The following is a 14312-nucleotide window of genomic DNA, read 5'->3' on the forward strand; positions in this document are numbered from 1 at the left end:
TTTATTTATTACAGGTACTTATATAGCGCTGTCAATTTACACAGCGCTTTACATATATATTGCACATTCACATCAGTCCCTACCCTCACAGAGCTTAAAGTCTAAGGTCCCTAACTCACATTCATACATACACATACTGGGGCCAATTTAGACAGGAGACAGTTGACCTACTAGCATGTCTTTGGAGTGTGGGAGAAAACTGGAGTACCCAAAGGAAACCCATGCATGGAACCATATTATATACGATATATATATATATATATATATATATATATATAAAACACCCTAGAGAATAAAAATTAATAGAGAATACTTTTTGTCACATCATATTTGCGCAGCGGTCTTACAAGAGCACTTTTTTTGAAAAAAATATCTTATTTTTTTATTAAAAAAGCGTAACAGTAAAGTAAGCCCAATTTTTTCTTTATATTGTGAAACATGATGTTACGCCGAGTAAATTGATACCAAACATGTCATGCTTTAAAGTTGCGCCTGCTCGTGGAATGGCGTCAAACTTTTACCCTTAAAAATCTCCATATGCGACGTTTAAAAAATTCCACAGGTTGCATGTTTTGGGTTACAGAGGAGGTCTAGAGCTAGAATTATTGCTCTCACTCTACCGATCGCGGCAATACCTCACATGTGTGGTTTGACCACCATTTTCATATGCAAGCGCTACTCACATATGCATTCACTTCTGCGCGCGAGCTCGTCGGGACGGGACGCTTTAAAATGTTTTTTTTCTTATTTATTTTACTTGATTTTATTTATTTTTTCACTGTTTAAAAAAAAAAAAAAAGGGTCACTTTTATTCCTATTACAAGGGATGTAAACATTCCTTGTAATAGAAAAAAAGCATTACAGGTCCTCTTAAATATGAGATCTGGGGTCAAAAAGACCTCAGATCTCATATTTGGACTTAAATGCAATAAAAAGAAAAAAAAAAAATTTGTCATTTGAAAAAATGACAACAGAAAAATGGCCCTTTAAGACATATGGGCGTTGCTATAGTATGGAGACAGGTGGGGGCCGTCTTCCCCTCACTCGTCTCCATACCCAGCCACGGACAGGTCCCGATCACCTCCGCTGCTGCCGACGGCTCCAGTAAGCGGTGGCGGGAGGGGGGACGGCACCTCTCCCACCGCCGATAACGGTGATCTTGCAGCGAATCCGCCGCAGAGACCACCATTGTCGTAAACAGGAATCGGCTGCTCAAAAGATGGATACCTCAGTTGTGACAGGAGCTGCTGCCGTTACCGAGATATCCATGTTTAAACTGCCGATGTATATATGTAGAGGAGCCGGTCGGCAAGTGGTAACATAATAAGACCCTCCCAAAGCACAAAAAAACCAGTTTTAACTATTTCAGCCATTCTGTGAGACCAGAGTGAGTAGCAACAGTGTACTTGTATCTATCTCAATTTTGGTGCTTTTACTATGGATCCCATAATGAGCATATGTGAGGAAATGCTCCTGATGTTGCTGTTGATAAGGCTGGAAAGACGTCGGATATCGCGTGCGAGGACCAGAAACCCTAACCTTGTTCTTCAAGGGGAAAACCCTAACCATAATGGGAAACCCTAACCCTAAACTTGTTCTTCAAGGGGGAAACCCTAACCCTAATAGTAAACCCTAACCCAAAATCCTAACCCAATTGTATCTACTTCAATTTCAGTGCTTTTACTATAATGAGCATATGTGAGGAAATGCTCCTGATGTTGCTGTTGATGAGGCTGGAAAGACGTCAGATATCGCGTGCGGGGACCAGAAACCCTAACCCTAACCGGAAACCCTAAACTTGTTCTTCAAGGGGAAAACCCTAACCCAAAATCCTAACCCTATTGTATCTATCTCAATTTCAGTGCTTTTACTATAATGAGCATATGTGAGGAAATGCTCCTGACGTTGCTGTTGATTAGGCTGGAAAGACGTCGGAAATTGCGTGCGAGGACCAGAGTTTGTTGCTACTGGACTCATCCATTGATTGCACAGCGCATGTCTGTAGGATATTTTTCCAACATATATGTACAGCTGTGCAGTTTCCCTGATAAATTTTTTCATGGGCTCATTAGGGGTATATAAATGGTCTATGAAGCACTGCAAGCAATTACTAATTTTTAAAATATTTTTTTAGTGGTTTTTCAATAAATGCTATCATTTTTAAGTTTTGTAATGTAAAAAAAAAAAAAAAAAATAGGGCACCTTTAAAAACGCTTCTAAGCGAAAATGCGGCTAAACGCCGGTACCGCGTTTAGCGTCTGAAATTTCAGCGTCTGAACTCATTTTTTTGCCTTCAAAGAAAAGACTCTAAACGCAACTGCCTAAAAATGACATTAAACGAACCTGTGTACATGTACACATAAGATAACTGGATGAGTTCAGGGGCAGCTGAAAAAAGCATCCACACTGCCAGACTCACCCCACTGCCAGACTTCATGCATCCTTTCCAGAGACAATGAACAGTCCTTTGCAAGCTTTGTTTTTGTTGTTTTATTGGGGGGTACAACTTGGACAGGGATATGGGATTCCCATAGAATTCATCATTGCCATCATATTTAAAGATTCCAATACACTTTGAATAAAGTTAGAGCCTGAAGATTGAATGTACATAATAGACTGGATATAAATCTTCCCCTGCATCTTCATGCAGACTATTACTCCTCCTGCATCTCCATGCAGACTACTGTTCCTAAGATTTGTCCACCCGTCACCGTGTGAGGGACAGAAACATCACTTTTGACCATGTAAAAGCGATGGTCTTAGATCTCTTCACCTCCTGCCCAAACTTGTATCCTCCTGTACAGACTTGATTCCTCCTGCACAAACTTGTAGTTGCTAATTGAAGTATGACACATCCTCTTCTATTGGGTAGTATGAACTCACTCTGAATAAGCCCCTCTACTGGCTCTGGTGGCTCGCTGCTACTAGGCCTGAGGCCTGCAGAACCTCTCCCCGAAGGCCTACTAGGTTAAAAGCCTGTCTTCTAGGAAATGGACTACTGTTCCCAGCCAGCACAACTTGCAAACCATGTGCCCTCCGGCCACACTAATTTGACACAGATCCCCACAGTCTCTTCTCTGATCCAGGACTCCCCACCATCCACCGTGTGCATGGTAAAGTCTCTGCTAATGGCCGTGTAGAAGCAGAGTTCCCTCACAGATTCCCTGGCACCTCCAGCCATCCACTGTGGTAACACTCACCGACCTTCCAGCCCTGAGTCCTTGATGAGGAACTTGTCCGGACCATGCGTTCCGACGGCTTCTCCTGCCCCTCTGCTCCAGGAGTTCCCTGCCACCGACCGTGTGGTGACAGAGACATTGCCAATGACCATGTAGAGGCAATATTCCTTCACAGCTCTCCCCGGGCCTCCTCCTGCCATCTGTACACCCCCCCCCCCCCCCCAGACGGGGGTGTCCTCCTGCGGCTCTCTAGAACTTCATTCCTCACTTCACCCATTCAACTTCTCCTCCCCAGTGACATGTGACCTCAGCTTAAATATGAGGCCGCCCCCTGCCAATACCCATGGGGATTGGTCAGAGCTCACAAACAAGCTGCCTGCTACTCCAGTCCCAGACCCTTTTCTAGAACATTCTCCTCAGAAACAAGGGAGGCCTCTCAGAACTGATGTGCAGATGGTCACACCCACTGCTACTCTGACCACTCCCAGCCTCAAGATCAAAACAGACAGGCCTAGCTTGCAGCATAAGCCTGCCTAAATTTGCCTGTGCTGAATAAACCCTAGTAATATAACCCTTACTAGCACCTACCTTCTGGTAGAGGGTGCTACAGGTGGGTTACTATCTGTCAAGTTAAATCGTTCAGGAGAGGTTGTAAAAACCTCCCATGTACATTAAGCCTTAGGAGTGCACATTAAGCCTAACTTATCTGTCCACGTACACAGGTTCGTTTATAGTCGTTTCTAGGAAGTTGCGTTTAGATGCTTTTTTTGGAACGCAAAACAATGGGTTCAGAAGCTGAGTTTAGAGGCATTTCAAGTGCCAAACACTTCTAAACGCGGCAACTCGTGTTTAGCCATGTTTCGTTTCCAGGCGTTTTACATTTTTGGCCATTTTGCTAAAAAAAAAAAAAAAAAAAAACGCTTCTAAACGCAAATGCAGCTAAACACGGCAAAACGGACGTTTTAAAGGTGGGTTACTATCTGTCAAGTTAAATCGTTCAGGAGAGGTTGTAAAAACGTCCCGTGTACATGAAGCCTAAGTACAGCATTTACACTGATAATCAGTGCCTTGATTGTCAGTGGAGCCCATCAGTGCTGCCTATCAGCGTCCATCAGTGAAGAATAAAAAATTACTTATTTTCCCTTATTTGAACACCAAGCGGCTGCATATATGCAGCCCTGTTAAAACAATTTACCGTGCTGAGGGCGCATTCCCAGCATGGTAGCAGGTGGGTACCGGAAAAGCTCCCAATACATACTAGCAATTGGGAGCTTTCCAGTCATGTGACCACTGTGACAGCCAATCACGGCAGACACATGATCAGAAACCCCGCCTCCTGGCATCTGAAACCCTTTAAAGGACCAGGAGGTGCCGGCTCCACCCAAAGAAAGCTCTATTTGTGTAAAAAATGTATAACAATTTCATATGCATGACCGCGTAATTGTCAAAGGGCGAAAGAGCTGAAAATTGGCCTGCGCAGGAACGGGGTAAAAATGCCCCACTTATTAAAGTGGTTAAAGCGGAATTAAACCCTTTGATTTCATGGTTTCCCAAAACAGTTACATTCAGGGCCAGTTCACAACACATGCAGTCCAGTGCGTTTTTTTTCTGCATAAAAAACCCATGGAAAGTAGGTTATATGGTTTTCAATGGCATAGTTCACACCAGTGCTTGTAGTTCCAGAAAAAAAAAAAGTAGAACATGCTGCATTTTTTCTGCACTGGACTGTACTGGAACGCTGTAAACTGCATCAAAAACGCACTGAAACACACTTGTCCTTATTTAAGGTTAAGAAAAAAAAAGGAGGGGGGGGGGAGCATTGGACTGCATCAAGAACGCACCAAAAACTTGCATGCAGAAAAGCATCTGGAAGGCATCCGGACTGCATTTTTATAGTGTGAACTGGCCCTCAAAGCATGCAGTTTATAACGGTCATAGCATCTTAGTGCTCTCAACCGAACTGTCAAACCATCTATTGGCTGGTGTCTAGAGAAGCAGCAGAATTTTGACTGGAAATGGTGTTCTTGGCATTTTTGCTGATAGAGAAAAAGGTGCCGATAATGGCACCAATAATGGTGCTGAAAACACTTGTGCTGCAATTTTTCTGTGCTTATGGTGTGTTTTTTACAGGTCATGTGACTTAAAAATTGCATCAAAAACATAACACGGGTGAGTTATTGATGGCGTTTTCAATGCATTTTAACGGATAGGTGTGGTTTTTCTTAACTGACCAAAAATGCAGCAAGTAGGATTTTTAACACAACAACCGAAGCGCAACGGAGAAATGTGAAGACATACATAGAAGTTAAATGGTGGCATTTTCTTGAGCTTTTCTTGCGCTATAGGTGCTGATAATGGTCAACAATTAATGCATGATATTAATTAAAAAGTAAAATATTATATATAAAAATCTGTTTTTTTTTTTAAACTGTAAGTTTCGGTTTCGGCCTAGTGCATCCTGCATTTTCCATGCTGTGTACCTCTACTGCTGTCAAAACTGATCACATGTGCAGCACCATGGCAACCACAGATCAAACTGAGGCTAAGATGGCTGCTTCCTTGGCTGGAAGGCTCTGTTTACATCTAGGCGTTTTTAGGTATTTTTCTGCTCTTTAGCCTCAGCTCTAAAAAAAAAAAAAACGCCCAACACCACAAATCCCATTCATTTCAATGGCCCCTGTTCACATTTGAGTGTTTTGTCACCTAAAGCAAAACGCCCGTCACTCAAAAAAGTACAGGAGCTTCTTTTTTTGGCAGATTACAGGCGTTTTTTCTATCGTTTACATTGGTGACCTTTTGACCTGTACAAAATCGCAATAAAAATTTTGCGACTTTCTGCCTGAAAACAATTCGCTCAGGTGTGAACAGAGCCTAATAGTACCATGATCTGAAAATTGGACGAAAAATTCAGATTTTGACACGATTGTACGATAATCGGATCGTTAGTACAGAGCGTTCAGAGCCGATCACAACAATTAATCCGATCGGACAAGCACGAAAATTTTCCTCGTAGATACCAGATCGTACGATTTTTGTTTAGTCAGTACAGTTGTCGTCTGAAAATACAATACAAATACATAACAACACGTGACATTGCTTCCGATTCTTTTTTTCTGTCGTACGGGAATTTTCGTGACTTTAGTAACCTATTCAATTTCTACTTGCGACTAGTAAGCGAAAAAATCCGTACGATCTGTTGATCGTGTGTATGGGCCATAAAGGTTTGAGTTCTCATTTAATGATAGTATCAGTCCAGCTCCTATCCTACAATCAGACTTTCTATCCAGACAGATCAGAATCACTTTGATGTTTTTCTCACAATCAATGGATGACACTGTTGGTGTATTGTCCAATTCCAGGTAGAATGAGATTGATAGGTGTATGGTGCCCATAACAATAACACTGCTTCCAGACACTGATAAACCAGACTTGGCTGATTGTTGTAGTCAGTAGTTCCACGCTGAGCCCAGTATGTTAGGGGGTTCGGTCCAACCTCGCCAGCTCTCTGCTCCCAGTATACAGCCTAGGCTTAGAGCACTACCTGGCTCCCTTACTCTGTACGTCCTACGTAACCTCCTCTGTAAATCTCCCCCCTCCTCCAATGCGCTCTTTGCGTCGCAGCAACATCCGCTCTCCTAGTACTCATCCAAGCTTCCCACATCAAAGATGTCCGCGCCTCTGCCCATCATTTATATAGGAAGCGACAGAGAACGGGGCGGGGTGGGTGACGTCAGCAGGCTTTGAGTTGGGGCGGGGGCTTCGCTGGGAGCTCAGGCCCCGATTACAGTGAGGAGAAGGAGGAAGAAGCAGGAGATACAACAGCAGAAGGGCGAGAGATAGATAAATAAAGAGAATGGAGAGGGGCGGGCGGTGGAACAGTGAGGAGCAACGGCCTGAGCGCGTGTAACAGACGACTTCCCGAGAGTTCCCCTCTGTGACGGCGGAGAGCGTGCTTTGGTCACGGAGGAGGCGAGTTGTCTATAACATTATGTACTCTGTATGTATATCTCTCTCCGTGCCTACATCTTACCATGGTGGGGGGTGGGGGGGTTGTGTGTATACAGTCATGCCGTGTCCTGTATGTGGGGAGGGGGTGGGCTTCATACACAGTGTACAGTCATGTTCTTATTATTATTTCTCATATAACTCATTCCCTATGGGGGGCCGACATCTATTGTCTTCTCAGCTTGGCCCATTCTGCTCCTATCAGAGGTGTCATTATTATTGTACTGGAGAAGGCCAGCCTTGTATCTATCAGTGGGTGAGACTGCTCGCTGTGTCAGACAGTCCTACTCACCAGGAAAGGCCGGCCTGCCTGCTACAGCTCTGCCTTCCACCCCTCTGCCTGCCTGCCCTCCACAGCTGCCTGCCTGCCTGCCACCGCTTCACCCACCGCTTCTACTGCCTGCCTTTGTCTCAGCTGTCTCTATCTCCCTTTATCTCATCATACGGGCACATCTTCTTCTTCACCTATCAGCTTCCCTCACTCTCATCACACCACACTTTCTACTTCTTTTTACATCCTCAGCCTTTTCTTACTACATTATTGGACTATACAATGCTTACATCTACCTTGTTTATTTCTCTACACAGTGTATGGATTACTTGTAAACATACTCTGTGTGTGTGTATATCATTTTTTGTGTGTGTGTGTATATATGTATATATGTGTGTGTGTGTGTGTGTGTGTGTGTGTGTGTATGTATATATATATATATATATATATTATAAATATGTATGTGTGTGTGTGTGTGTGTGTGTATGTGTGTATATATATATATATATATATATATATATATATATATATATATACTATAAATATGTGTGTGTGTGTGTGTATATATGTATGTTTTTTTATATATATATATATATATATATATATATATATATATACTAGAAAAATTATATATACACACAGTATGTTTACAAGTAATCCATACACTGTGTGTATGTAATATAAGTATATATATATATATATATATATATATATATATATATAATATATCTGGGGAGGGAGGGACACAAAAAAAAAAAACTAAGGGCAAAGCAAAAAAAATAACTATATGACACCGGGGAGGGAAAATGGCTAATTGGGTGCAATTTGGGCATCTTTTTTCACTTAGGGGTGTACTCACTTTTGTTGCCAGCGGTTTAGACCTTAACCACTTAAGCCCCAGACCATTTGGCTGGCCAAAGACCAGAGCACTTTTTGCGATTCGGCACTGCGTCGCTTTAGCTGACAATTGGGCAGTCGTACGACGTGGCTCCCAAAACAAAATTGACCCCCCCCCCCACAAATAGAGCTTTCTTTTGGTGGTATTTGATCACCTCCTGCGGCTTTATTTTTTTTTGCGCTATAAACGAAAAAAAAAAGAGGGACAATTTTGAAAAACAAAAGCAATATTTTTTACTTTTTGCTATAATATCCCCAAAAAATATGTAAAAAAAAGTGTTTTTTCCTCAGTTTAGGCTGATACGTATTCTTCTACATATGTTTGGTAAAAAAAATTGCAATAAGTGTTTATTGATTGGTTTGCGCAAAAGTTATAGCGTCTACAAAATAGGGGATAGTTTTATGGCATTTTTATTAATGTTTTATTTTTTTTTTTTTTTGTAACTAATAATGGCAGCGATCAGCTTTTCTACTATTATCTACTATCTATCTACTTTTGGCACTATTTTGGGACCATTCACATTTATACAGCGATCGGTGCGATTAAAAATGCATTGATTACTGTGTAAATGTGACTGGCAGTGAAGGGGTTAACCAGGAGAGGGTGCTGCAGGGGTTAAGTGTGTCCTAGGGATGTGTTCTAACTGTAAAGGGATGGGCTATGGGTGACACAACACTGATCACCGCTCCCGATTACAGGGAGTTGTGATCAGTGTCCTGTCACTAGGCAGAACGGGGAAATGCTGATGTAAACAAGCATTTCCCCATTCTTCCTCTCCTTGAGACGATCGCGGGTATCCCCATGGACATTGAGTCCACGGGACCCGCGATCACACTCACGGAGCTTGCAGTGTGCGCCTGCTATCCGGACCTTGCGAGATCACATACAATAACGTGATTTCGTGGAACCAACCTGCCACAGTAAAACTGCGGCGGCTGGTCCACAAGCGGTTAATGGCTGTGTTGAGATATTTTGAGGGGACAGCAATTTCACACTGAGCTGTCCTGGGTGTTGGCGGTAAAATTCCACTATTTTTAGCAGCGCCTTACTGTAGTTTTTGCGGCGCTATTTGGCCGCTAGCAGGACACTTTTAACCCCTGCTAGTGGCCGAAAAAGGGTTAAAACCGCCCGCAAAGCGCTGCTACAGTATGTATGTATATGTGTGTATATGTGTGTATGTGTGTGTAATATATATATTATATACTATATACACACACTGGCTTGCGAAAGTATTCGGCCCCCTTGAACTTTTCAACCTTTTGCCACATTTCAGGCTTCAAACATAAAGATATAAAATTTTAATTTTTTGTGAAGAATCACCAACAAGTGGGACACAATTGTGAAGTGGAACGAAATCTATTGGATATTTTAAACTTTTTTAGCAATTAAAAAACTGAAAAGTGGTGCGTGCAAAATTATTCGGCCTCTTTATTTTCAGTGCAGCAAACTCACTCCAGAAGTTCAGCGAGGATCTCTGAATGATCCAATGTTGTCCTAAATGACTGATGGTGATAAATAGAATCCACCTGTGTGTAATCAAGTCTCTGTATAAATGCACCTGCTCTGTGATAGTCTCAGGGTTCTGCTGAAAGCGCAGAGAGCATCATGAAGACCAAGGAACACACCAGGCAGGTCCGTAATACTGTTGTGGAGAAGTTTAAAGCCGGATTTGGATACAAAAAAGATTTCCCAAGCTTTAAACATCCCAAGGAGCACTGTGCAAGCGATCATTTTGAAATGGAAGGAGTATCAGACCACTGCAAATCTACCAAGACCTGGCTGTCCCTCTAAACTTTCAGCTCAGACAAGGAGAAGACTGATCAGAGATGCAGCCAAGAGGCCCATGATCACTCTGGATGAACTGCAGAGAACTACAGCTGAGGTGGGAGAGTCTGTCCATAGGACAACAATCAGTCGTACACTGCACAAATCTGGCCTTTATGGAAGAATGGCAAGAAGAAAGCCATTTCTCAAAGATATCCATAAAAAGTCTCGTCTAAAGTTTGCCACAAGCCACCTGGGAGACACACCAAACATGTGGAAGAAGGTGCTCTGGTCCGATGAAACCAAAATCAAACTTTTTGGCCACAATGCAAAATGATATGTTTGGCGTAAAAGCAACACAGCTCATCACACTCAACACACCATCCCCACTGTCAAACATGGTGGTGGCAGCATCATGGTTTGGGCCTGATTTTCTTCAGCAGGGACAGGGAAGATGGTTAAAATTGAGGGGAAGATGGATGCAGCCAAATACAGCACCATTCTGGATGAAAACCTGTTGGAGTCTGCAAAAGACCTGAAACTGGGACAGAGATTTATCTTCCAACAAGACAATGATCCCAAACATACAGCAAAATCTACAAAGGAATGGTTCACAAATAAACGTATCCAGGTGTTAGAATGGCCAAGTCAAAGTCCAGACCTGAATCCAATCGAGAATCTGTGGAAAGAGCTGAAAACTGCTGTTCACAAACCCTCCATCCAACCTCACTGAGCTCGACCTGTTTTGCAAGGAAGAATGGGCAAGAATTTCAGTCTCTCGATGTGCAAAACTGATAGAGACATACCCCAAGCGACTTGCAGCTGTAATCGCAGCAAAAGGTGGCTCTACAAAGTATTAACGCAAGGGGGCCGAATAATTTTGCACGCCCCACTTTTCATTTTTTTATTAGTTAAAAAAGTTTCAAAAATCCAAAAGATTTCGTTCCACTTCACAATTATATTTGAAGCCTGAAATGTGGCAAAAGGTTGAAAAGTTCAAGGGGGCCGAATACTTTTGCAAGTGTGTGTATATGTGTGTGTGTGTGTGTGTGTGTGTGTATATATATATATATATATATATATATATATATATATATATATATATATATATATATATATATATATATATATATTATCCCTCTCTCATGACACATTGCAAAAAATTCAATGATACATATGTGTATATAACATGTACACTGTTATCAAAAGTGTTGGGACGCCTGCCTTTACACGCACATGAACTTTAATGGCATCCCAGTCTTATGCCCTGTACACACGGTCGGACATTGATCTGACATTCCGACAACAAAATCCATGGATTTTTTCCGATGGATGTTGGCTCAAACTTGTCTTGCATACACACGGTCACACAAAGTTGTCGGAAAATCCGATCGTTCTGAAAGCGGTGATGTAAAACACGTATGTCGGGACTATAAACGGGGCAGTAGCCAATAGCTTTCATCTCTTTATTTATTCTGAGCATGCGTGGCACTTTGTGCATCGGATTTGTGTACACACAATCGAAAATTCCGACAACGGATTTTGTTGCCGGAAAATTTTATATCCTGCTCTCAAACTTTGTGTTGGAAAATCCGATGGAAAATGTGTGATGGAGCCTACACACGGTCGGAATTTCCCACAACAAGGTCCTATCACACATTTTTCAGTCGGAAAATCCGACCATGTGTACGGGGCATTAGTCTGTAGGGTTCAATATTAAGATGGCTCACCCTTTGCAATGATAACAGCTTCAAATCTTTTGGGAAGGCTGTCCACAAGGTTTAGGAATGTGTCTATGGGAATGTTTGACCATTCTTCCAGAAGTGCATTTGTGAGGTCGAACTCTGATGTTGGATGAGAAGGCCTGGCTTGCAGTCTCTGTTCTATTTCATCCCAAAAGTTGTTCTATTGGGTTGAGGTCAGGACTCTGTGCTGGCCAGTCAATTTCTTTCACCCCAAACTCACTCATCCATGTCTCTATGAATCTTGCTTTGTGAACTGGTGCACAGTCATGTTGGAACAGGAAGGGGCCATCCCCAAACTGTTCCCACAAAGTTGGGAGCATGAAGTTGTCCAAAATGTCCTGGTATGCTGACACCTTAAGAATTCCCTGCACTGGAACTAACGGACCAAGCCCAACCCCTGAAAAACAACCCCACACCATAATCCCCCCTCCATTAAATGATTTGGACCAGTGCACAAAGCAAGGTCCATAAAGATATGAATGAGCGAGTTTGGGGTAGAGGAACTTGACTGGTCTGCACAGAGTCCTGACCTCAACCCGATATTGGGATGAATTAGAGCAGAGACTGCAAGCCAGGCCTTCTCATCCACATCAGTGCCTGACCTCACAAATGCACTTCTGGAAGAATAGTCAAACATTCACATAGACACACTCCTAAACCTTCTGGACAACCTTCCCAGAAGAGTTGAAGCTGTTATAGCCACAAAGGGTGGACCAACTCAATATTGAATCCTACGGACTAAGATTAGAATGACATTAAAGTTCATGTGAATGTAATGGCAGGTGTCCCAATACTTTCCGTAATATAGTATGTGTATATATCTCTCTATATATCTCTATCACACAGTGGCTAAGTGGTTGGGACATTTGCCTGGCAGCACTAGGGTGATCGGTTCAAATCCCAACCATGACACTACCTGCCTGGAGTTTGCATGTTCTCCCTGTGCCTGCGTGGGTTTCCTCCCACAACCCAAACACATGCTGTTAGGCTAATTGAATGCTGTCTACATTGGTCCTAGTGTGTGTATATTACTTAGATATCTATCTATCTATCTATCTATCTATCTATCTATCTATCTATCTATCTACACACTAGTCAGACATAACTTTATGACCACTGACAGGTTAAAGCATAACTGCACCCTCCTATTATTTTCAAGGAAGTTGCTCCTCTAAAGCTGGCCATGCATCATACAATTTTCCTTTTAAATTTACCAAAACCATATAATAAGGTCAAACCTAAACACTTTCCATTTGTATGCAATCAGGCAGGACCTTGTACTAAATAGTTGATGGTAAATCTAAAGGAAACCAAATAAGAAAATTGTATAATGTATGGCCAGCTTTAGCCTCTGATCTGCAACTGCCGTGGTGCTGTCCGTGTGATCAGTTATGACTCAAGCCATTCCAAGGTTTGGTTGAGAGCACAACCAATGTGACAGTTTGTGTGTATATCTATCCACTTTCACACGCGGGTGGGCGTTGACTGTAAACACGGCTAGTTTTAGCGGCGCTCTTCTGCCACTAGCAGGGTGAGTAGTGCCACTCCTCCACCGCCTGAGAGATGCTGCCTGCAGGACTTTTTCTAACCTTCTGCAAGCGCACCGCCCCAGAGTGGAAGCACTCAGACTTTCACACTGAGACTGCAGGGAAGGCATTTTTCAAGCGCCCCAGTGTGTCTAACAGTTTATTGAAACCATGAAATCAATGAGTTTATTTCTGCTTTACATGAATAACATTGGTTATCTGGTTACAGTTGCATCTGAAAATGGGTGGGATATATTAGGCAGCAAGGGAACATGTTCCGGAAGTTGATGAGATGAAAACAAAAAATGCATTGCAGTTTGAGTATGGGGCTGCAAAATGGTCAGGATGCCCATGCTGACTTGTGTCCACAGACAAAAGCATCTGTAGTGGGTACGCAAGGATTTAATGGAAGAAGGCCTGGTCTGATGAATCATGTTTTCTTTTACATAATTTGGACAGCCGGGTTCATGTGTGTCTCTTACCTGAGGAAAAGAGTGCAACCGGGTGTCATATGCAAAGATGCCAGTGGAGGTCCGATGCTCTGGGCAGTGTTCTGCTGGGAAACTTTGAGTCCTGTTATTTATATGGATGCTACTTTGACACGTGCCACCTACCTAAAGATTGCTGACAAAGTACACCCCTTCATAGGAATGGTATTCCTTGATGGCAGTGGCCTCTTTCAGCAGGATAATACACCCTGCCCTACTGGAAAAATGGTTCAAGAATGGTTTGAGGTGTTGACTTGGCCTCAAAATTCTGCAGATCTCTATTCAATCAAGCATCTGTGGGATGTGCTGGAAAAACAAATCCGATGCATGGAACCTTGCTACTTACAGGCCCTAAAGGATCTGCTACTGATGGCTTTGTACAGATACCACAGCATTCTTCCAAAGATTTAGTGGAGTCCATGCCTCGATGGGTCAG

The 14312-nt window shown here is 42.6% G+C and overlaps 1 protein-coding gene across 3 annotated transcripts in view; it reads left to right on the forward strand.

Moving 5' to 3' along the window:
• RNF38 (ring finger protein 38) overlaps positions 1-14312 on the forward strand; it is a 422379-nt gene that overhangs the window by 329680 nt on the left and 78387 nt on the right. The window contains exon 1 of one of the 3 annotated variants that reach the window (XM_073591778.1): positions 6883-7176. The exons of 1 other annotated variant lie outside the window; for it this stretch is intronic. In XM_073591778.1, the coding sequence (XP_073447879.1) occupies positions 7168-7176 (9 nt within the window). In that variant the 5' untranslated portion in view covers positions 6883-7167. Of the gene's footprint in view, positions 1-6882; positions 7177-14312 lie in introns of those variants that run through there. One more of the 3 variants, XM_073591786.1, reaches the window with a different exon arrangement.

This window comes from Aquarana catesbeiana, linkage group LG01 (assembly GCF_042186555.1).
Source record: "Aquarana catesbeiana isolate 2022-GZ linkage group LG01, ASM4218655v1, whole genome shotgun sequence".
Classification (NCBI taxonomy): Eukaryota; Metazoa; Chordata; class Amphibia; order Anura; family Ranidae; genus Aquarana; species Aquarana catesbeiana.